The sequence below is a fragment of the Nothobranchius furzeri genome, chromosome 2 (assembly GCF_043380555.1).
Source record: "Nothobranchius furzeri strain GRZ-AD chromosome 2, NfurGRZ-RIMD1, whole genome shotgun sequence".
Taxonomy (NCBI): domain Eukaryota; kingdom Metazoa; phylum Chordata; class Actinopteri; order Cyprinodontiformes; family Nothobranchiidae; genus Nothobranchius; species Nothobranchius furzeri.
Genome location: NC_091742.1, coordinates 70,004,956 through 70,030,424, shown reverse-complemented (window position 1 = coordinate 70,030,424; position 25,469 = coordinate 70,004,956). Strand labels below are relative to the sequence as shown.

General features: G+C 39.0%; 1 protein-coding gene across 39 annotated transcripts in view; it reads right to left on the bottom strand.

The window, feature by feature from the left end:
* Positions 1-767: 767 nt before the first annotated feature.
* LOC107377453 (protein tyrosine phosphatase receptor type D) overlaps positions 768-25,469 on the bottom strand; it is a 677,785-nt gene continuing 653,083 nt past the window's right edge. For all 39 annotated transcript variants that reach the window (XM_070547717.1, XM_070547719.1, XM_054748836.2 and 36 more), the window contains 11 exons: positions 22,759-22,882; positions 19,723-19,898; positions 17,798-17,917; positions 17,554-17,708; positions 9,616-9,901; positions 8,964-9,142; positions 8,726-8,852; positions 8,483-8,608; positions 5,878-6,032; positions 4,033-4,168; positions 768-3,650 (listed from right to left, as the gene is read on the bottom strand). In XM_070547717.1, coding sequence (XP_070403818.1) covers positions 3,582-3,650; positions 4,033-4,168; positions 5,878-6,032; positions 8,483-8,608; positions 8,726-8,852; positions 8,964-9,142; positions 9,616-9,901; positions 17,554-17,708; positions 17,798-17,917; positions 19,723-19,898; positions 22,759-22,882 — 1,653 coding nt within the window. In that variant the 3' untranslated portion in view covers positions 768-3,581. The remainder of the gene's footprint in view (positions 3,651-4,032; positions 4,169-5,877; positions 6,033-8,482; positions 8,609-8,725; positions 8,853-8,963; positions 9,143-9,615; positions 9,902-17,553; positions 17,709-17,797; positions 17,918-19,722; positions 19,899-22,758; positions 22,883-25,469) is intronic.

Below are 25,469 nucleotides of genomic sequence, written 5' to 3'. Positions count from 1 at the left end.
ATGTGGCTCACTTCTTGTTCCTGGAAATATTGCACCCACCATCCTGTTTATTTACGGATGTCTGCAACCTGCAGCAATATGGAGCAGATATGAGTGATAATAATAGAAACCTAAAATGTTAATGAAATGTAGGTCAAGTTTTTTCCATAAAATATTCATGAACTATAAATATCACATAGGAAAGAGGGAACTAGACAACACCACTTTAATACAAATTATTTAACCTTTTAAAAACGTCATACTTTAGCAGCTGATCACAATCTCGTTTCACTTGAAACGTCATCAGAGCATTTGATTAATCGACAGACGATTCGTTACAATATTCGAGAACTAAAATATTCAATAGCTGCAGCTCTAATAAATATGAATATGTAATAAAGAAAATTTTTAGGAACATAAAGTGAATTAGTTAATGCTGCTAGAAAACTTCTTTTAACACAGCTGAACTGAGGTTGCTATTTCAATTTAAAAACACACCACTGTGCCAGTTGGGCGACCAAAATTAAGAGTTTTAAAAAGCAACGCAGCTTTTATAAAAACATTGCACTTCATTTGTTCGAGGTTTCTGGGATGATTCATTGTGGCTGACACCACCAACAGAAAAAACGGAGCAATGGAAATCTGTTCAAATGTGGTGAGACTCAATTTCCCCCTTTCACCAGAGAACTGTGGATAATGTGTTGGACCCAGACCAGCAGGGGGTAAAATGGCTTCATCAGTCTTTCCAAGTCGAAGTGAGGTGGAGGGAAACAAGCGAAACGCCGATGCATAACACTGACATTTTTTAATAGAATTCATTTATAACAAATGGAACTCGTGTCAGCAAAGAACTGATTTTCTTACAGACTTCTTTCTCCACCAATGTGACCTAAGTAAGAAAATAAAAAGCACTCCTTTCATTCAGAAAAAGGAAACAGTTTACGCTTACAACTAATCAGAGGTAATTGTATAATCTTTTTAACAAGCCTTTTTTTTCTTTTTACAATTTCATTATTTATTTATCAGTCTATGCATCCAGACGAGAGATAGATAGAGAGAGCAGAGAACACAACGTTTATTTCTGTTAATGACACTCCAAGCTTGAATGGCAAAGCCACAAGAACAGATGGTCATGGAGGGGCAGATTCATCTGAAGTTATCTGCTGGAGTTACTATGGCATCAGATCGATGCTCTTTTCCCCACCAACAGACTTTTTTTTGTCTTTTCCCCCAAAAGGTTAACACCTTTTCTGTGTTATTTACATACACACAAAGTGAATGTTTGAGGAGGTTTTTTCTTTCAATAATAGAAGTGTTCAAGTAATATATTATTGGGTTTCGAATCAATAGGGCAGTGCATAGTACAAAGAGAAAGTGCAAGTCTTCCCTACTTTGACCAGTTTTTGGCCAACTCTGCAATTCTTTACCATGCATTTAAAAAAATAAATTGATGAACATAAAACTAGATGAAGAAAATTATTATATAGACAGGAAAGCAGAAAAATATAAATAAAAAATAACTTGAGTTGAAAAGGGGAAAGGAAAGCACCTGGAATGCACATCCACAAAGCCATAAGAAAGGTCAATAAATAAAATCCTGTTTTACGAAAAAAACAAAAACAAAAAAAATAAAAACACCCACAACTGTTCAGGATTGTCAGGATAACAGAATGGGTGTTTTGTTTTCTCTAAATCCACTCTCGCATGACCTCAGATGGCACGGAGAACTTTCAGTGTGCATGCTTTCACCAAATCTACTTTAAAAATAGAAGTTATCCACCTTAAAACTCTGGGCCTGTGGAGATGTGGAATTTTTTTCCCCTCCATCTCATCTGTGTTTTAACGGCCACTCTTTTACTCTAATTCACTCAGCCATGATAAGGCCACTGAAAATGAAATCTCCGACCTCTAAAATGCTCTTATTTGCATATATTATAATCTCATCTTGTGACAAATGATGGGTAAATAACTCTACATTGCAATTTACACTAAATGCTTACATTATGGAAAGGATACATTAACGATAAAGGAAACATTATAAAAACAGGCATAAATATAAGGCACTCTAAATGCAAAAAGAAACAAACATATCTGTATCTATATATGTATAGATATATATCACGAAAACAAAAGTGAAGTCCGTACCATTAACTGTCGGTGTTACTGTGAAGGACCCCGCTTTAATCAGACTGCCATATGGTACTACCTGGGTTATTGGTAGGGGATTATAATAATGCCATGAGTGAATGACATATCCACATAAAAACCTAATCTAAAACACAGTTATTGCACAAGAAAAAATATGCACTGAATCAGAATACAGTTTTGTCTTACTGATGTGCATTCCAGTGAAAAATATATTCATTTCCCTCCTAGCACATACCTCTCACCCTGAAAGCTTTCAAACACCTCTGTATATAATTTATCTATATATGTACTGTTGTATCTATACTTTCATATACATATTTCACACATATTCAACAATCTGTACCATAATCTTATATATGTATATGTGTATATATTCTCTTTTTCAATTCATCAAATTCTCTCGTATCATTGAAAAATGGAAGAACTAAGATAATTGGTAGCAGCAGCTTCATACTTTGCTCATCCCTGTTGATTCAGCAAATCCCCAGTTTTTATAATGGAAGTAATTAAGTTACAATGAAAGTAATTGTGAACAATAAACAAAAAATAAAAAATAAAAATAAAAATGAGCACACTGACCAAAACGTAACTTTTAAACAAAGTTGTGTTTTGGTTTGTGTGAGTTCTTTTGCACCATGTGTAACAAAATGAAAACGACAATTCTCTGCAAGAAACGGCACATACGTTAGAAAACTTCTACAGCTTTAAAAATCAACAACAGAACCAAACATGTTTTGTTGCTTTTCCCCCTTCAAGCGATAAGTTGTTGTAAAAAAGGAAAGATCACACAGTTCAAAAAAAGCACATCAGCTGAATAATAAAATACTAAAAAACTAAATCAATAGTTTTTATTTCGTTTTGACTCTGCCCCAAATTGAAATGATAAACTTAGTGAAAAAAAGGGATATTTTTATTCATTATTACTTTAAGTCTGTCTTGCTCTTGTTGACCACGTATAGTCTTCTTTTGTGATGATGTGGACTGATTGTGATTGTTTTTTGTTTTACAGTGCGTATCGAGTCGTGTCCATCTGCATTTCTGTGTGCCTCCGTCATCTCTCGTTATGGGTCATTATCACTGATGCATTTCTGGCGGTATTGTTCGAGAAGTGTTCAGTTTTTTTTCTTGTGTTAGTTTCATTGAGTTTTTCTGAGCCCCCAAAATGAATCCTTGAAGCAAACAAAAAAAGTAATTCCACATGATGCTTCAAAAGTCAGGATTCCCTTGTCTTGTACCAAGGCGAAGTTTGTTATTGGGGCAGGAAAGGGGTTACGGAAATAGTTGGTCCTCCGGAAATTCTTTTTCATTTTATTGACGAGTCATGTCACACATCCGACACAACGAACTGTTAGCAAGGAGTTAAGGAGTACTTTCTCAAGCAGGAATTTTATGGCTCAGAAGAGGCTCGCTTTTTCCAAGGGGCCCTCCACTTTTATCTTCCAGTACTGGGTGTTTTACGTTGCATAGTGATCAAAGCTTCCCAAATATTCCAAGCCAGCTCTATAGCAGAATTGGTATTGATCCTGGAAAGAGAGAAGCCATTAATGTCAAAAATCCTCTATCACGTTCATTCCCGTATTCTAATTTGATACTAAAGTTACAAATAATCCATTAACTGCATTTGAATAACCTCTTCTTTGCTTCAAATAAACAAATATAAATACAAGTTGGTGTGAAAATGTTGGCAAGTATTTCTGAAATGATGCAATAAGACTGCAGTGGACTGATTCAGCTACTTTTACAAAGTATTGCTTATGCATTTATCTCTGTGGCTCAGAAAGATTCTTGAAATCTTCCCTAGAAAAATAAAAACAACAACCTACAGTAGATGCCTCTTTGTTTTCTACATTTTCTCAAACACCTACAGTGCAGTTTTCTTCTTTTACTAAAAAGTGAACTTCTCACCTCTGTCTGTACCATAGCCGGTCTTTGTGTCCGTAGCATTTTCACCGTCTGAAAGATGTCTACTACACCCTCGTATCTCATTCGCTCCAAGACAATGCTGAGGGTGATGAAAACTCCAGTCCTACCAACACCCGCGCTGCGTCACAGAAAACAAAAGGGCAAAATATTCATTTAGTGGCTTGAAACGCTTACTGTGAATGTGATTTTTGAATAGTAGATAAAAAGAATGGTGTTTTTAACTTTTTTTAAAGCCATCCGTTCCAAGTTTCACTTTACAACACGATGTCCAAGTATGGAATAATGTTTGAGTTTCAACATTTTAGTCCTTGTTGCATTTGCTAAGATGAAAATCTCAATTTCTAAATTCAAAATAAAGCTTTAGTCAGTTTGATCTATTATATCAAACTTTGAGTTGAACGTTTAATCGATTATTAGATATGATTTCAATTTTTTTTTATCCTGAACTCATGCTAGTTCATAAAGATTTTGCAGTTGTGTATATAGCTCATGGCATGGTAGGTAGTCCTCTCTACATGTTGATGTGTGGGTTTAGTTTACATTTCTAATAGGTTGTATTTTATAGCCAAAATGTTATGGGCCACCTGCAACAGGGCTTTTGTACTCACCAAGGCCACCTTTGTACACCCCTTGGCAGCTGCCTCAATGTGGACGATTTAATCTACTACAGTACACTTTTGAATTAACCAGCTTATCACTGTGTCATATTTACCTGAAACAGTACATGTGTAAGATGCCAGGGGGAATCTTCGGCTGCCAAAAGTGAAGCCAACACGGAAGTGACCAAAAACTGCAGTTCCCATTGCCTTTTATGTTAAAAATGCCAACCTCACAGCAGAAATAAACATGTTTACAGCCTGGTTCAAAAAATATTTTAGGTTTAATAGGTCAAAATTGCAGTCATGGCAATTTTGAGGGGGTGAATTTTTTGTGTAACTCATTCATTTTGATGTAATTAAAGCTTGACATAATGACTAATTAAAGGCATGTCAAATTGATTGACAAGTTGAAGAAGAGCTGTCAGCTTTAGCACTAGCAGCCTGCCCCTTTGCTTGCTCCAAGAAAGGGCTCAGCAATGGCCTCACGTCAAAAGTGTTAAAGCCTAGAAGGCAGAGGGTAGCAGAGTTACTCAACCGAGATTTTCTGTCTAAAAAATACCCACCAACAGCTCCGTTAGCTTGTAGCTGCATCATCTCAGTTTGTTGGGTGTCAATCATCTGCCCCACCCTCACAGCCCTGCTCTCAGCTCCATTTGTGTATTTTCCAGGAGTGACGAGACACCACAGCCAAGGTGGCGGTGGTGGCAACCACCTACTGGGCTTCAATTCAGAAACCTACGCGTGGTGGTGCATAGGGTTTGTGGATATAGTTATTGGTTATATAGTAACCATTTTGCAACCAATTGGTAGGAAATACAAATCACAAACACAATCAGTCATTCACCCATTCACACACATTCACGCTGTAGGGGATAAGTTACAATGCACCCACAGCTGCCCTGGGGCGCACTGACAGAGGCGAGGCCTGCCAAACACTGGCGCCACCAGTCCCTCTGACCACCACCAGCAGGCAAGTGTAAAAGGATGCCTGACTGGCGTACCTGCAACCACTTGATTACTGGACAACCCGCTCTACCGCCTGAGCTACTGCATGTGCAATGTGTTTTGTCATGGCATTAAAAGTACACAAATAACAAAACTCTACCGTAGTACAAGGATTTACAGAAATTTGAAAATCAAAAATGACAAAAAAAAGAGACCCTAAAAGAACTGAAACTTTAAGAACAATAACTTGTGAAACACTGAATGCTCTGCTTTGGTCACTTACCTACAGTGGACTGTGATTGGCCCATCTTGGCCAAACTGCTCTTTCGTTTTATGTACCTGTCCAATAAAATCGATGAACCCCTCGCCTGATTTTGGCACTCCTTGTTCAGGCCAGTCTGTGAACTGGAACTGCCTTACTGTCCGTGACTGTCCGTCCTGAAACCAAATAGAAAAGAAATGTCAAACAGGAAATAGAAAAGAAATGTCAAACAGGAAATAGAAAAGAAATGCCAAACAGGAAATATTCCTTTCACAACCGTTTTACTAATGATTGGACCAAAAAATTAAAACATCAAAGTCATTTTTTTAAAAGATGCCTCTCATTTTACCTATTTAACGTAAACTCCAAAGATGCTAATGGTTTTGATGTGCTAAACCTGACGTGTGAATCTCAACTTTGAGGATGTGCATTGCTTAAGAGAAGTTGCACCCCCTTGATAAGGAAACCAATCCCATTGACGAGACAGTGTAACATGCTCTACAAAGGAGGGGAGTCTACACCATTTATCTGTCTAAGCCTTTGATGGAATTAGAAACTGTGGCAGCTCAGTGCTGCCGGCACAACTTTTATTTATTTTTTTACAAAGGGAAATGTGTCATTTTCACATATTTACATTTACACTGCTGTAACACTCAAGGCCATAGTTTGGTGTAAACAAATATGTGAGTAAATGCCAAAAATTTGTTCTAATGATAACTTCAAATGAATGTGAGGAATTACGGTCTAAGACCTTCTTATTAAGGGTGCTCTTTTATTTATATTCTGCTGTTATTCTCTGATTTCCATTGGGATTTTTCATCTGCCTTTTACACCTTTAGAAAAACCACATAGATACATCCAAATGTGTGATTTAATCAGGTTTGGCATACTCTAATCTTTGGTAGTCATATATAATACAAAATAGAAAACAAACTTCTGAACATACAGGACGGGATTCTGCCGAAATAAGTAAAAAAAAAATGCTGCCCTTTTTGGCTTTCTGTATCTCAGGCATGTGTCACAGTAGAAAACAAATGGTCTATTTTTGCTCATTTTAAACATATTTGTAATCATTTTCTAAATTCTTTTTTATATTTTAATTTTTTTGTTATTGTGAAGCGCCACGTGATTTTTATCTTGAGAGGCGCTATAGAAAAGATATTTTCTTCTCCTCCTTCTTCAAATAAAAATTTAAAATGATTAGTTTATGTTTGAGGAAATTTTTACAATTTTACTATACATGCACTGTAACTATACATTGGTAGCCTACAAATCCAGATACAGTAGCAGAAGCAAAATATTTTTGCTCAGCATATTGGTCTAGCTAAGCTCCATTGGAGCCTCAGCAGTTCTACCATCGGCCTAAGCAGTATTGTGTTGTGCCAATCACGGTGCTCTATCAATTTGGTGGGCGGGATGATGCGACGGAGCAGAACAACTAAGATGGTGTCAGCTCATTTGAAACGGCTTTGACATCAACTTTGAGTCAAGAGCAGATAGAGGTACTTAAGTCCTTTATTTAGAAAAAGGATGTCTTTGCCAGTGATGGGCAGATGAGGCCTCGTGAGGCGTTTCAGCACATTACCCAAACTGTATCGATACTGTTTCAACAGGTTGGTCTACTGACACCTGCTGGATTATAAACAACACTGCAAGTAAACCTAATAGTGAGACTCTACTGAAATGAAGTCCAGGTGGGCTGTTTATCCAATTTGGGCCAGTCCGGTCGGCACCCCCACCCCAACCTCATCGCTATGACGACCAGCAGGACGGCCAAATTTCCACGCGTTTCTCTGCTATGTCTCAGCATTGACGGCATTCTTTTATTAATATATGGAGGTTCAGTTTAACAAACGGGACGTTTAACCTGCATAAAATAGTATGAATGATTTAAAAAGAATAATTTAGAAACAACTTTCTGATGGATCAAGCAGAAACTGAAAGGAACAGGATGAAACAAGGAAATAAAAACTAATAACTTATGTGTCGATAGAACAAAATAATCCCTCATGAACCATCTTACATTTTCTTTCTGGCTCCTTGATGTAACAGTGGAATAATTTAGCTTCAAAAGTTGTACTTGTGACAGAAACTCATCCTGTTGACAGACTGAGACACTGCTGCATTTAAACACAGTTCGACGCGTCACTGACGAGTGACACAGCAGCTGTATCGGTCACGTGACTACTTCCTAAACGATACGCACACCGACGTGGGTGCTGCTCTAATGAGCCAGATACATCTGCCAGTGCATCAGTGTTGCTGGACCCATCATTAGTCTTTGCATCTTCTTCAACAATGCATGGAGGACTGTCCTGTTGACTGACATCTGTAGGGGTGAGTATGTCACGTTGTTCGTTGTCCAATAGCATGTGGAGACAGTTTGAAAGACAACCATAGATTTTGCCCCACGACTGAGCTCTGTCTATGGGTCATAGCCAGACTGTATAATCACATGTATAGCATGACTTGCCAGGCTGATACATTGGCCTAATCTTTGCACTTTCGAGCGAGAATTTGATGTAGTCATCCTGCAAAACTCAACATTTAATCATAACCTGAATTTGTATTTTTTATTGCCCCCGATCTTTCAATCATTTTTTTAAATAAAAGAAAATAAATGTACCCTGGCATCAGTCACTTTAAACTCCCTCAGGATGTACTGGGGCATGTTGTATTCAGCCATGGGGTCCACCACAAAGTACTGATATCTGGCTGATCTCTCTGCCGGCCAGTACTGGTGGCATTTTTCCTGCAGAAATAAACCACAGTGAGTCAAATCCCTGTAGATTATTGCATTCATCCTTATAAATATATTCATTTCATATGAAGCTGCCAGAACAAAGTGATCAGAATGGAAAATGCGTACCCTGCCCATTTCTCTAAGCTTGGTGAGCATGACTACAATGGTGGAGTTGTGCTCCCAGAGCATTCTCCAGAAGTCTTCTGTGGTCTCTGCCAGTGGTCCCTGTGTTGCAATGTAAGCTTTCTGTTGCCTGAAACCATGCAACATAAAGTCACAACGTAGATACATTATTTACCTGCCAGCAGCTTTTCTTGTACAGAGCTTGGTTGTTATTTGTTTTTAGGCGTGTTTTTGCACTTGCCTGTACCCATCGATGAAACTGGCATTGATGTAGTCTGAGCCTTCAACTCCTCGGATGGGCTGAAGACACACTCGCGTGGACTCGTATGGCATTATGTTAACAAGGCGGTTCTTGAACTTGTTGCAGGGGAGATTGGCACTGATGAATCGTGATGTGTGGGCTTTAGTGTTAGCTAAACGCTGTGTGGTGACAAAAATAAAGATCTGTCAACATAATGACGTCTAGCTGAATGTCTAAAGCAGCTAAACAAAGCTTGTTTGACATAATGCCTCCAAAATATAATTGAAATAAGAGTTTCATTCAAAAATAATGCATTTTGTAAGGGGGATACAACTAATGATAAGTAAATTCTTATTCTTAAAGCTATATTCTAATGCTGGGGTTTTTCTGGCAATAATTCTTGGGTAGAAAATACTTTTGCCAGGCCTTTTTCAGGTAAACTAAGATCACTGTCACTCAAAAAAGGGAGATATTGAATGGAGGAAAAACAATAAAGCGGAATAGAGAATATATTTTGATAAGGAAGTGAGTATGCTGACTTAAAAAAAGAAGTAACCACAGGCCTCATGCAGTTTAGACTGCTTGAATGCAAGTTTAGACAAAAAAGTTGACGTAAAACTTGATACAGAATGTAGTTGTAGACAAGCCAAACCTTGAACTCAAGTTCCATGCCAGTGACATTCTCTCCACCTTCTGTCTGAGTCAGTTTCTGGATGTAGGCGTAGAGGTTTCTGGCGGGCACTTCGGTGGTGCCGCAATTGACGGCCTCCTGGAGCGCGTCGTGTATGAAGACGTACTGGTCTTCTGTCTGCACCATGTAGTTGCGCTGGGCACGCATTAGCGTTACGTGTCCGTAGATATCCACGGTCTTCTCGTGCTTGATACGTTCCAGCATGGCATCAATCACAATGAAGCAACCCGTGCGTCCAACTCCAGCACTGTTGTCAGAAGCAGTGGAAAATGTTAGAACAAAGGTCAGAGAGAATGCACGAGGCAAGTAAGGTAAACAACTTGGGCTAACAAGAAGCCTAAATGACATTTAGATTGTCAACAGATGTCTAGACTAAGATCAAACCAAATTATGTTTAAAATGACTTGCGTAGCTACATAAATATAGATTTAGATGGATAATGGAACTAAAAACTATGTGGGGTTATTAAACCTGGGAGTGACTCATGAATTTATTTTGAGTTCCCGAGAATGTGTTCTGGTATTTTATGCAGGACTTAACATGTGTCCCTTCTATAATTTCCTTTTTTATGGCAAAATAAAAACAAGGACTAAACTGTTTTTGCAAAAAAAAAAAAAAAAAAAAAAAAAAAAAAAGAACACAACTGATCTAAAGTTAGTCAGCGAAGAAAAATGGCCATTAAACCCATCTGTGCGAAAAGAAAAGCAGTCAACAGTGTACCTGCATGCACTAAATAACCAAGGCAAAATTGTGATGTACTTCACAAGAGCTCACACCTCATCTTTGGAAACACTGGTCAGTTATGGTAATGTTGGGAATCTATTAGTGGTTGCTAGATAAGGTGGTTAAATCTGCTTGAATAAATGACCAACAGCTAACTCCCTCCACTAGAGCATTGATTCCCAAAGTTGGGTAGGGCACCAAGAACTATGAATGGGGGTCAAGTGATAATTTTTAATCAAAATATGATTAAAAAGTAATAGCTGAAGCTATATTTCTAGCATAATTGTTACAAAACCTCAACTAAATGGTCCTAAATGTGTATAACTGAACATGAGCTGAAGAAGTTCTATTAAATGTGGCTACAGGAAACTCAAAGATGCAATCATAGATGACACTTTTATTTGTTTTTACTCTTGTCTTTTTCCATAAAATATGTTCCTAACTGTTTTTTTCTAAATGTATATTGTTTTCTGTCTTATCTCTTATTACAATGACCTGCCAGAGGACTGCAGATGGAAATTAGCCTAGGGCTACAATCTGGCATATTTACAGTTGTAGTAAGTAAGTAAGTAAATTTTATTTATATAGCACTTATCACAGACATAGAATCACAAAGTGCTTCACATAGATCAAAACAAAATACAACAGAGTCATAAAATCATAAACAGATTATCATACAATCAAAATGCTCTCAAAACAGAATTTGATTAACATCAGAAAAAATGAAGTCATAAAATTATTAATTTTCATAAACAGATGAAAGATTACAAATTTGAGTTAAAAATAAGAAAATAAAAGGTTTAGGTAAAAGGAGCTTTAAATAAAAGGGTCTTTGGCTGTTTTTTAAACAAGTGTCCAGACTGTCAGTGCTACGTAAAGATAGAGGAAGATCATTCCAGAGTCGGGGTGCAACAGTCTGGAAGGAGCGATCACCTCGACTTTTGTATTACTGTCCATAAATATGCAATGTCCTCTCTTAAAATAAAGTAAGCAAAAAATTTGTTGGATTTTTAGCATTTTTGTCATGTTAAATCAGAGGTATTGTCATGATGTGGAGTTGGTTGCAGTAGGACCCAAATGCAGGTGAGTAGGAACACGAGACAACCTGGCAGGCAAAAGGACTGTTTAATATGAACAATGGCATGCAGGACGATACCGTAGGAAGACCAGATGAGGATATGACAAAGACCAGCACATCCAGAGGGTTTAAGTACATGAGGACAATCAGGAATCAGGTGGGTAGGATAACAAGGGGCAGGTGAGTCCAATAAACAGAATGAGGGGAGACAGGACAACACACCAGAGGAAAAAGGAGCCGATCCTGACATATCTAGGGTAGCGTGTCTAGATAAGTGCTACTTTCAGGGTCTGAAGTTTGGCAACCACTGGTTTAGAGGACATCTTACACTAGCAGACACAGAACCAGAGCAAAAACCATAATGATGGACCCTATCCATCCAGTCCATGAACCATTCACCCTTTAGGCAGAAGAACGAGGAGCTTGAAAGCCTGGACAACATCTTCATCCCTGAGGCCATAAGGTTAATCAATATCTCCCGCCTCTTTTTGTCCCTCTTTCTTACTGTTGATTGAGGAATTGTCTCTGAAAGGTCAAAAGTAACACTCCACTAAGTCTGTCACTGCAGAATGAGCCATTTCCCTTGTGGTATAATTGAATCTGGAGTGGCTCTGCTCAAAAACGAAGGAAGGCTTATAGCACACTCAACACTGGTTTCACAATCTAGTCTTTGGCCTGCAGACCTCACCTGTGCCCTGCACCTCACCGGACCTCATGCACTCATGTAATAGCTACTTTTAACCTTTAGCTCGTGGTTTGGAAAAGTGCCACTACAGCAAATGTGAAACACCGTGGCAAATTTGAGAGGAACATCTTCTATTTTTTCCTCCTGCGTGGTCTTGCTAATGTGCCGGGCGACTTCAGAGAAGTGCAGCTGACTACAATTAAGGCCGTTAGATTAACGTCGCGCACCTAAATGGCATGAGAGCTTATTAAGAGGCACTGAAAGGCAGGTCTCTTCATTAAGATTCACACTGGCACATTTGTACATTAGTGTGTAAAATACACAGGTGGGAGAAAAACAAAGAAAACAACTCTTAGGCAAAGTGTTTCACTTTGACCTTTCCTAGCAAAACCACACTGCTGACAGCTCAGAAAAGCCTGCATGTTTGAATCAGAATAAAAGATGGAGAGAAATGGAGGTTGTGTAGAATCCTCCCACATAGCTTAGCATTGACAAGACAAGTCCTTGCACGTGGCACTCAAAGGTAAATAGGTTATTCAGTTCATTAAGCTGACATGCCTGTGAGGTGTGAGCCCGGCTCACGTGCCACCTCGTCCTCCCGAGGAGGCATTTGTGCTTTTATTTGCTGCAAAAGAACTGAGAGCTGAGAAACTCAAGAGGCAGTGAAGCCGGTCCCCAAGGGCCAAGTCTAGTTAACGTGCCGTGCCGCACATCAAAATGGAATAAAGACACACGTGGGAGGCCCTGGCCCCAACAAAACCATCTCGTGATCGCTTATAAAATGGCTCCAAATGAGACGTTTAGGTGACAAAACTCCGCTTAGCTCAGAGTTGAAAAAAGTGCACGTAAGTATAATGAGGAAAACTTGTGGAAAGAAATGTAAAAAAGCATCCTGGGGATATTCTGGGAATGAATCACTTCCAGGTCTGGGAAAAAAATACACCAAAGCTCCTTGGGGCTTTGGATGGAGAAATTGGAGATTTCCTCTTTTTTTCCTCTCTTTTACCCCAGCTGAAAACATTTATGCTGCAGTCTTGAACGTGGGAGAGTGATGACCTGCTAGAGAGTAAATGACAGTGTGACAGCGCAGAGCTGGAGAGACGGAGACAGAGGAGGATGAGGGATGAGGAAGGGAAATGGGGAAAGGGAAGGTGGAGCAGTGTCATGCAGCCGGAGAAACCAACACGTATCCACAACTCGTCAAGTTACGTTATTCCAAAAGCTGAGCTGCAGAATTTCACACTTCTCTTCTAAACGAAGCAGCGGGAAATGCAAGAAACATGTGTAATATTTCTTTATTGACAAGGGATGGTGTGTTGGGGTGAGTTGGTGCAGAAAGCTGTCAGTACATTTGGCAGCTGAAGGGGAGCTGGCGGACTGACCGCACTAATGACCTGACACTGCCTTTTCAGCTATTCAAAAGCAGCTGCCTTGGACGTTGACACACACTAAAGTGTCAGACTAATATGCTTCCCAACAGTTTAGGGAATAAGGCCTGGGAGGTGTGTGTGTGTGTGTGTGTGTGTGTGTGTGTGTGTGTGTGTGTGTGTGTGTGTGTGTGTGTGTGTGTGTGTGTGTGTGTGTGTGTGTGTGTGTGTGTGTGTGTGTGTGTGTGTGTGTGTGTGTGTGTGTGTGTGTGTGTGTGTGTGTGTGTGTGTGCGTGTGCGTAAAACACAGCTGCAGTGGGTTCTGTGAAGATAAAGCATTAGCAGCAGTGAAAGCAATTACATATGTATTGTTAGGAAATCTCTAGCTGTCAGCTAAACTGTCACCATTTTGCTGCTCTGCTTATAAAACATGTGCACATGTATTAAATTAAACCCACCAGGATGACTGGTTTGCTCATAACGAGGAAGATGGTAACTCTGGTCGTCATTGATTGTGTGAACTGAAAATAATGATTTATTAAAGTAAAAAGGTGGGGAGTTTGTTCTAACAAACTGATTGTTGACGTCGGTGTTTCCTCCTTCAGTTGGTGAGACGGGCTTGCAGGAAGGTCTCATGATGAAGAAGATGTTTCCCTACTCCAGGGGTATTCAATTCCACGCCTGGAGGGCCGGTATCCAGCACGTTTTAGTGGTTTCTCTGCTCCAACACACTAGATTCAGAGGTTGAATCACCCTGCAGGACTGGAATTGAATACCCCTTCCTTAGACTGTGGGTTTCAGTACAAAAGTTGTAAAAATCTTTACAACTTTAGAAGACCTTTTACAATGTTTGATGAAACTACGGAAGATGATTAGTGGCACTCAGCAAAAAAAGTCTCTTTTCTCACTTTCTGAGAGTAAAGTAAGAATTATGTGATTAAAGTGAGAAATTTTAGATTCCTGTGTCGTAAATATCTACTATGAGAGATTTGTTGTAATCAATTCACAAGCTGTAAAAATCTTTGTTTTTCTTTAAAGTGATCTTGACCGAATGTTCAAGAATTTTTCTTTTTCACTGATTTTCTGTCCAGCCCTTATACTTGACCATTAGAGCAGTTTGTAATGAAAATTTGGAAAGTGGACAAACATAGTATTGGGTGTTTTATTGCAGGGAAACCGCTTTTAGTCATTTCCAACAGATTCTGTGCAAAGAAAGAAAAGGTCTGCTACACTCAAATACCCAGCTGGGTGTAGTCCAGTGAAACACTCGAGTAGGTAAAAAAGCATTTTAACAGCAGCTCAAATTTAGGTTACATGTCATCACCAAGGATAGTGAATAAACTAAACGTGTTTGAAATCTAATTTGTAGGTAAAATCAGTCATAAGGACCCAAAAAGTAAGTTTATTTATGCTTCCAAGGCAGTTAAAACATGAACTTGTTTGCATGACTTGAACAGGTGGGGTACAACAACATCAGTCAGGGGGAAATGTCTAGCTCGTGAATATTTTAAAGTTGCTCACGTTGTTCTATCAAAAGGTTTTCCTTCTGGGTGGCTGGAAGAGGCTGTGATCTTTTTAACTTTTAATCTTGTCCTTTTGAACTTTTCTTTAGCCTTGAGAGCCACGTCTGCAACCTTTCCATTCAGTACACCTAAATCAAACTTATTTACAGCTGCGACTAGTAGAGGACCTTTTGAAAAGGGACAGGTTATGCATTGTAATCAATGTACGGAAGAGAATTAGTGCCACTCCAAAAAAACAAGAAGCCAATAAAAAAAAGTCCCCCAGATTTCTGAGAAAAAGAAATGTCTTTTCTGTTTGTAAAAATCTACTATGAGAGTTGTCGTAATAAAAGGGGGGGGGGAATCAGCATTTTGTTTCTATTATTCGGTTTTAAAATAAAGAAAAAAATAACACTTTTACAAAGATTTTTTTTCTTTTCTATGGGAGATTGATATTTGTGGACAATCATGCAAAAAATACATTGAACAGATTTTGAAATGCGATCTTTACGCCATACAAAAATGGCATGAAGTGATGTGTAAACAGTGTACAGTGATCTGCAAGCTACACAGAAACACAACTCACAGCAGTGAGAAAAAAGGACGAGCTGCCGCAGTTTCAGTCTACTGCGGTAATGAATGATAATGAACTGCGGCTATAGGAACCCCCGGTGGTTGATTCTATCCGCCAATCAGAGGCTCCCCCTAACGGTAGGTGTGTATTTGAGCTGACCAATCAGTCGTAGTGGGCGTGTTGGCCCGGGCCAGCCCTGAGCAGACCACCAGAGGAAAAGGGCTGAAAAACCACCTGGTAGGAGAGGGAACAGTACCGGGCCACCCAGGTACGAAAACAATATATGCAATGTGGGCCGGGCCAAGCGGTATCAGGTGTGAAACCCCTATTAGTGTAATTCTGCTATGGAAACTCAATGCAATTATTCCATGAAAAAACTGCTTAAACCTGCATTTTTTAAAATAAAATGCATTTATATTTAAAAACATGAGTTAGTTTTTGACCATTTCTATCCAAAGTTATTAAGAGATATTATTGATCCAAAGGGCCAGTTTCATCTCCAGAGACACAGGTTGCAGAACTCTGGTCTAGACTGTTTTCTCCAGGAGAGAAAATGTCTTTAAAGTCTAAATGACGGAAGATGGAAGCATGCTAAAAATGTTCCTGCAACCGAATTTCATAAGCCAGCATAGGGGAATGCATTTCAGTAGGTGATGGATTAACCACCCACCAAAACCTCATATTAATTGTATTGCATGACAGTGCGTGACACAATGTGCACTCTACTTTTATTAACTTTTTTTGATGGTTTTGCTTTGTAAGGCTGTTTATTCCAGACATCTGCATTTATTTAACAGTATGAAATCTGAGTCTTGTGTCGTCTTTATGGATTAATGCAGACAAAAGTGACCAAGAAGATGCAAACAATTATTCGTTTTTGAGGAAAGACCTACGCGTAACGATCTGGACAAGTTATAAATATTCCCTCATTGCGGTGTTGCGTAAGACGCCTTTGTACGTACAACTTAATGTCCTTTGGGTGTGATTTAGACCCGTTTTTATGTGCCTGAACAGCCTGGAAACGTCAAAATCTGTACAGATTTCATGAGGAAAACAAATTTTTATCTCACAGCTTAACCAGTGGTGTTCTGCAAGTTTGTGAATAGAACCACTCGCTCCATTTATGCTGGTGGTGAGACATGAAATTAGGAAAGGCCTGGTGAAGGATTTTGAGCGTGGACATGACGACTGTATCTGATGGGAAGCCAGAGGCGTTTCAAACCCCCAATCAGCAGTGTGACATTAATTCCTGCATTTTTCCTCCTTTAGTAGACAGTTTTTCTTCGTCTTCTTTTAATTTGAAGCAGTTTGCCAACTCGCACTAATTAACTTCAGCATGTGGTAATTCTACACTAAGTCTTCAGTAATCCCACCCCCCCCCTTCCTTTTTTGTCAGTTTCTAACAAAAGTTTGCATCTGTTACACTCAGAGTCGCTGCTTCTTGTTGCCTTTCTTTCACTCCTTATGCAGCTTTTTCCTTCAAAGCGTCTGATGACTCCCTGAGTTAAGAGATGCCAGGAATTTCTGTTTAATGTTGCAGCTCTCTGTTGGCGATGGAAAATCAGCGTGCATGTTTGTTTTGGTTTTGGACGTATTAACCGAGGAGATAAAGCCTTGTGGGCTGGTGATATGCGACATGTTAGTGATGCGGTGTGGAATATGTCAGGACAGCCTGCATGCGTGTAGGTGGAGAACGCTCCGGGGAACGACATCGGTACTCCCTGTGCTGTGATGCAGAAAACACCTTCTGAGTTCAGGTGAAAGTCCTATCAATACTCCTGGTTGAACCTGAAGCTCTTCTTAATATCGTCATTACACAAATGACTAAAATACGAACCTCTAAATAACCAGGAATGTGTTTGTTTTACGCTGTACAGCGTGCATTCATTTATTCATTACGGGAAATGGAGAGGAAAAAAAATCAATTTCATGCTTCAGGATATTTTTTGCAAAACCATGTTGCTTCATACCTGCAGTGCACCACCATGGGCCCTGCGTCTGGAGGGTTGCAGGCTTTCACCCGTCTCAGGAAGGCGAGAAACGGAGTGGGGTGTTCTGGTACCCCGTGGTCTGGCCAGGCGGTGAACTGGAACTGCCTCACCTCTCGCTTCTCGCTGGAGCCGTTCTGAACATGGAGATGGAAGACGACGAATAACCCGTCAAACACTTCACTGCTTCACTCTAGCTGAAGTAAACACTAGAAGAAATCCTTACTTTAAAAAGTGCAAATGTCCTGACACAGTAAGTGGCCAACTCTACTGTATCTAGCAACGTTACTTGGATGAGACCGTACGTCTCCGTCGCTCTGGTGGGCCAGTATTGATCACATTTTACCTGCAGCAGTGAGAAACATCATGTTAGATTAAGGCTGAATAAGCATTTAGGAATTCTAGAGTGCTGGAAAATAATTATTTAGCCCTCAGAGAGTTTTGCTGTTTGAGTTTTTTGTCACATTTAAATATTTCCAATCAGCAAATGTCACCGTTCTTTGTGAAAAGAGCAGACAGAGGTACTTCTTTGACTGCCATGTTGACTGAATTTCATCTCTATGAATACATCATGTTGTCCGTTGCTGATCTAGCACTGTTTTAGTTTGCAGAGACAGTTTTACAGACAATCGTAGATTCAGCCCCTACGGATGAACTCTCGGCTCCACTCGGCTCTGACGTGTAATGTCAAACTAAGGCTGAAATCTTTTCAGTGGATTTAATTTTCCAGTCAATAAAATGGCATGACGTATTTGAATATGGCCAACAGTGCTATTAATTGTCACGCTTTACTCTATAATTAAACAGCACATCACCAGTCATATTATTGTCTGGGCTTTATTGGTTCTTGAGTCTACAGCTTTGTTCCCCAGTAAAAGGACAATAAAACACTTTAATTGCAGTGTTACGGTTTGGCTGATAAAAAAAAACAGAGAACACAACTACACCCTAGAAAAAAGTTTTTCTGCACATTGGTGTAGAATGTGCTTTTAAAAGCAAATTGAGCACAAATTAATTCACCATACAGCCCTTATGCATATATCAAGTTATGTGATTATATAAGAGTGTTTTTATTTTACAGATTTTATGAAACTGAGTAAAAAACTCATTAAATAGACAGTTTCTGGTTTAAAACTACAAAATGATTTAAAATATTCTAAACCACTAACAATTCCATCCTACTGTTTATAATGACAAGACCGTGGGTTTTCTTTAAAAGGTTTTTTGCCACTGTTGAGTTTAACCTCCTGCTTCTTCAGTTCCTTTGAGCTGTCAGCTTTGTATTGCGTCCAAATTTGAGAAAACCTGCCCAATAATTTTTCCTGTCCTGGTGAAGTTAGAAAGAAAAGTAGCATTGACAACCCTAGCCATTATTCACATTTGCACAACGTGGCTTTGGTGTGGGTACGTTTGCCACTGTTGCTACTGCTGCTTAAGTAAAGCTGGGCTTAAACTGCAAATTTTGGACCGTTCTGAGGCGATTTCCCTCTCATGCGAGAATCCTTTAGGTCGTGGCGTTTTTTGTGTCGTACGTTGTGTGGGTTACGAAAGGTGATTAACGCCTCATGAATCGTGCGGTCACTCAAATATCAAACATGTTTGCTATTTTGCTCGTTCCTCTTGGGAGTATCGCACTGTTGAAGCAGCACACTGACTCAAATAAATGGATGCTAAATTACGATTTTACTTTGTTTCATCGTCCTCCAACCCCTATAAATACTTGTGTGTCATCCTACAGCTACTGTAAGCCCAAAGGACAAAAGACACCGATAACATCACAACAGTCTATGGGTCTTACGTGTTTTCAGACTCGACGGTCCAAGGTGTTGTGTTTAAACTACAATTTTAAGCATATTTTTAGGTCCAACGTGTTGCTACCACACATATAGTGTGTATAGTCAGGTCCCATCTGAGTACTGGGTCATACGGTGTGAAAACACGACTCATGAGCTTTGCTCTGTGAGGAATTTGTCCGGATTGAGATGGAGCTAAATGCTACATGTGAAAAAGTCGCACAACGTTTGCCCGGCTTAAGTGGAACAAAACCAGTTAGAACTATAAAATGTCATTGTGTGAGAGTTGGGGGTTAAAGTGGTTAACAGAAATCTGTTTGGGTTGAAAAATTGTTTAAAGACAGGTTTTGTCATTTACCCTGGACCTCTCCTCCAGTTTGGTCATCATGACGACGATGGCGCTCCTCTGCTCCCAGATCATCCTCCAAAATTCCCCAAATGTCTCCGGCAGAGATCCTTGGGTAGCAATGTAAGCATTTTGCTTCCTGTAGCCGTCTATGTAGTTAGCATTGATATAATCACTTCCCGGGATTCCTTAATAGAAAAAAGGATGTTTAGTTTAGAATTTGGGTAAATTAAAACATTGATTTCTCCAAGTTCCTTAAACTTTTTTAAGAAAGTAAATTAAATTAAAATGTGTGATCTAGGCCTTGATTTTGTCTCTAAGCTTTTATTTTCCTGACAGCTTATTGGAGATAATATCAAATAACTGCCTGTCGGCTCATTTAACACAATGTCATGCTCTCTTTTGTGCTTCCTAAAACTATTTGAGTAAAGCCAGTGTTTCCTGTACAAAGTACAGCAAAAACACACATTTTGGAGGCCTCCGAAGGGATTTGTGTTTGCTATCAACAACACATTTCCCTATTCCATATCTGCAACTGACTTAACGATAAACACGAAGAAAAACAAACCAACAAGAAACTAGCAAAACAATTTCCCCCAGCTCTCCTCGCTCCCTCTTTCCTTTGCTTATAATAAATGAAAGGCGCCGCAGCCTTTTTCGAATCCAGGCAAAACAGACAGAGCTGACAGCTAGTCAATGCTTTAGGACTGGCAGTTTAGGGGCTCCGTGCACACATGGTCGACCAAGATAAGTCTCATCAGCATGGGCGCCACGTCTCAGAGACAACCCCCCCCAACACACCAACTGCTTTCCTCTCTCTCAGACTCTCTTTTCCTCCCAGGTAACTTGTTTAACATAAAAAAGGGGAAAATACGAGCACATTAAAAGAACCCACCCACATTATTTTCTTTCCCCTCCCACCACGCCTGCTTTTCGCTGTTGAAGTTGTCCACACAGCCAAAGAGCCCATGCATTTCTATGATGGACAAGGGGATAAGTACAATTAAGCCCAGTGTGTTTTCAATTTGAAAAGAAAAAACCCAAAAGAAGACATTACTGAAGTTTAATGAGAGCGAGGCGAGTTGCTTAATGTACATTTGCAAATGGATTTTGCCTTTATTCTGTTCTGTCACTCAGGATTTGTTCAAATTTGTCCATTTCCAAAGTCATTGTGGCTCAAAAGGAATGAGCATTGCTGTTTTTGTGGTGTTTTGCGGAACATTGTTGAAAGAAAGCAAAGGAAACTTGAATGAAATGCTGAGGCATTTCATGACTTAAATGGTGAGGATGTTGATCTTTATTCTTCTGAATTCACACTTTCAGCGCAACGTGCTGTTCCAAAGGTTGCTAATTATAAAAAACGTTCACTGAAAAAAGGGAGTTTGTTGTAGCTTCCGTACTACAAATGTCCAATTTTTCTTAATCCCTGTCCTCAAAACGAAAATGTTGGAAGAAATTTGGAGGCGACTTCAAATTTTCAGGAAACACAACAAGAACAACCAATCATCTTATTTAGTCAGATCAAGGTTAGCAGTATTTTGGGGACTGCAGTTTAATGTAATTTAATTTAATTGTAAAGCACAAAGTGCTGAAGTCATGAAAAAGAAGCAATTTTATTGATGTCACTGAAATGAATTCCACAAACGGACGTCAGGACGTCTGTTGGCAGAAGATTCTGCTGATCCATCCCCACATCGATATATTCAAACTTCAATCTCTAATGTCAAATCTTAAATCCCCTTTTTATGTAAAGAACTCAATCAAAGTAAACAATGGAAGGACTGCTTGCCAAAAGGCTTTGCTTAAGCTTAACAAGGAGGAATGTCCCCCGTGTCCATCTGGCAGAGATCTGCTCATTTTCAGCTGCAGAAAGACTTCAGTATGGTTGTGCAGAAGTGTTAGATGGTCGACTAATGGAGCTCCATCAACACTGAAGCCGTGCGAGTGACTACAAAAGGAGCGCTCTTAAGTCTTTATCGGTTTTTACAGCATTATCCATTTACGACTTTGTTTCGTTTCCATTGGCCTGAAAGGAAATGGTTAATTAATAGCTGTGTGTGTGTGTGTGTGTGTGTGTGTGTGTGTGTGTGTGTGTGTGTGCGCGTGTGTGTGTGTGTGTGTGTGTGTGTGTGTGTGATCATAAACAGAGGAATTGGCTGGTACTTTGGAAGGCCATTTTAAAGAACCCTTTTTATTTAATAGCAGGCATGGAGTGTGACGTGTCTTTAAGGTACTACAGACCCTTCAGACAGCTCTGAAATGGGTTTGTTTGACATAAATGTAAAAAGAAAGCCCCATTTTCATGAAAACATTAAAGTTTGTTAACTAAAATAAAATACCTATTAAAAAGTTGCCTACAGATGTAGGAAACAAATAAAACTGAGCAAAAAAAAAACAATATACAAATATTTTGCATAAAAAATAAACGTTCTGGAAGAAAAAAAAAACCTGGAACCTTCTATGGTCTCTCTTTTTTGAAGACATGGGTTTTAATTAAAAACACAATATAGACAACCAGAGACTTGCTTGATATAAAGTTAGAATACTAGATGCTGTCAATGATAAGAGCTGCTGTCATATGAAATAAACCTAATGACGGGTCTGCAGTACCAGGTCAGAGTGTCCTTTCTGCATGTTTTCTGGCCCTCTGACATTTTCCTAATAAACATTTCCTCAAAGTTTCCTTTTGCAGGCAAACATTTTGTGGTGGGAACCAATCAGTTTTGTAGACACAAAACCATTTGGGTGTACTCATTCACCTGTATTATCTTCTCAAAAGTGTGTGTGTGCTTTTTATTTGTGCCACAACAGATGGTGGGGAAACTTATTATACCTCCAATTTTACTTTCTTGTTTTGCCTTTAAAAATAGCATTTTCCCCTTAGAACTACTCTTCCTTTGCAAACTATCTAAGCTGATTCTATCAGTATAAATACAATGTAATTTTACCAGTGTGGCAGCACACCTGAGGTTTTAAAAATACATTTGTACAAGCTCTCTGTAGGATCGATACAGCAGTTAGAAGAGGAGACGTCAGTGGGTGGCGTACCGTCAATAGCAGAGAGTAGAACTCTGGAGTGATCGTAGGCAATTACATTGGCGTATCTGTTCTTTGGTTTGTTGACCTCCAGGTTGGAGTGCTCCCATGTGAACTGTTGGCCAGGGTCGATGGACTGCAAGAGAAGAGACCATTTTTGTGTTTATTACAATGAAATCCTTTTCCCAACAAGTGGTGTGGTGAAATATTCTTAAATGATTGAATGCTGTCGAAGAGGTAGTGCGTGTCAATATCTGAGGGCTACCCAAAATTTTCCTTTTAGCTTAAAATTATTGCAAGATACATCTGGTCTAATGTAATTTCATTTATTTAGTAGAACTCACTGTAAGAGCCTCCAAAAGGGTTAGGCTTATTTTTGGGTCATTTGAAGTATGACTTATTTATTCCCTCAACATGTGAGTTAGTCACATTTTTATCCAGTTTTATTTTGTTCCTTTACCAATATATTTTGCTTTTATTTGCTTTTATGAAAGGGTCATTTATGTTTTAAATTCTTTTATGTGTGTACAGCACTTTGCTTTGATTGATGGAAAGTGCTTTATAAGCAAATTTGATGATCATGATGATGATTCTGTAACAAAAACAACATTTTTGACAAAATGTATTATTATTATTTACCACTTTACTTGTAGAGGGGTTCCTAAACAACTTTTGTTCAGAGAAATGAGAGTTAACTCTCCTGAGGAACATGTTTAACCAAGGCCAATGTGTATACTTGTCTTCTGGGAATTTTTATCATTAAAAAAAATTTAAACAAATGAAATATGTGAAATGTGTAAGTTGGAGCAGTTTTTTGACCGTTTGGTCAAGACTAAGCTCAGACTTGATCTGAAACTGTGTCTGACTGAACCTCTACATATCCTATCAGAAGCAACAGCAGCTAAAACTAGATAATCGTAAACTCCAACTAGCAACAAGGTATTTATCTATACATTTTACACAAACATGCTTTGAGGGTCAGAAGCCCATTTAAAGACAATAGTTGTGTTATTTTGTGTGTGTGTGTGTGTGTGTGTGTGTGTGTGTGTGTGTGTGTGTGTGTGTGTGTGTGTGTGTGTGTGTGTGTGTGTGTGTCCTAACTCCATCTAGGTCTTGGTTTGCCAAAAGGAGAACCTCTACAATAATAATAGAACTGTTAAATATTTTAGTCTTGTCTGTCAGGTGTTTGAGTTGGCCCCAAAATCTATTTTAGGACATCTCTACACTAATAGCACATTTGTTGCAGAGCAAAGGCTGTAAATTTGCCTCACGTACTTTTGTTATTCATAATATGGATTTTTAGTGCTGCTGTTCTCAGCTGTGCAAAACAGTGAAGCTGAAAGGCTCTAAAATATTGATGAATTACTACTTCATGGAAGAGTTACTGATGCATAAATATGAGCAGTCTTCAAGCTCAAAACTGAGAAAAGTGCTAGTTTAAACACAAATTCAACGTATAAACTTAAAATTAAGCTTAATGTTTTTATATATGAAATGTGTTTTTAAAAGGTTAGGTATTGAATTGACTGAGCTGAAGCTACATTTAGATTTGTGTTAATTAGTTCTAGTGATTAGCGAAAACAGTAATAAAAAACAAACAATGCTAAACAAATTTGCTTAAATGTTATACCATGCCTCTCAACAACGCTTTAAGATAGTGGAGCTATAAATATATTGTGGAGAGTAAAAAAAAAGGCATATATATATATATTAGGGATGAGCGAGTACACCACTATCTGTATCTGTTCAACCAACTAAATTATCTGTATCTGTACTCGGAATGGGCGTGGCATAATCCGGAAGTGGGCGTGGTTTAACCGGAAGTAGGTGTGGTTTACATCAATATATTATTTTAAGTCTGAAATTGATATGGATTGATCAGAAGTTGATATGTGTGTGGTTTATTTGAAAACTATTTACAGAGCAGCCTCAGAATAGAGATTAAATAGTTTTGAACACAATAGTAAAGGAACTATTACAAAACAAGTGTTTATATAAAATCAGAACATTAATATTTAAGTGCATGGATTAATACATCTGAACTCAAGCAGTAGGAACTAGGAAATATGAAATGCTAGAACCAGACGCAACTTTATATATATATTTTATTTTAATTTGATTAAACTGATTTTTTTCTTAACGTTCTTGGCATTTTCCTGCACAAAGTTAAACAAAACAATGTTGATTGAGGTGTGTGTGTGTGTGTGTGTGTGTGTGTGTGTGTGTGTGTGTGTGTGTGTGTGTGTGTGTGTGTGTGTGTGTGTGTGTGTGTGTGAGAGAGAGAGAGATAGAGAGGGAGAGAGAGGGAGTTAAAAAAATAAAGAAGCCGACCGGAGAGGAGGTAGAGACACAGCACGTCAGCTCTGTCTTGTCAAATGCACCATGTAAGTTACGAAAAAAGTTACTTTAAATATTCAACCGAAAAAGAGGTGAACTGAAGAAAATCTAAGGAAACTGAAGAAACGTGAGCAACAGTGAAGGAATCACAGCAAGATCTGTTACTGTCTGTGTGTGTGCGTGGATGAGCCTGACGGACTGAGCTCCCGGCCGGCTAGAGAGTTTTGTGTGTAGGGAGGGGTGGGCGCTCTACGTGACTGGCCAATCACAAAGCGTGAAGACAGTCAGTTACCCAATGAGGATGTTCCTTCAGCAGGATTACAGATATTTACGAGGTTTACTGGTGTCATGCTCGTATTCGTCAAAAATGCTTTATCCGTACTGGA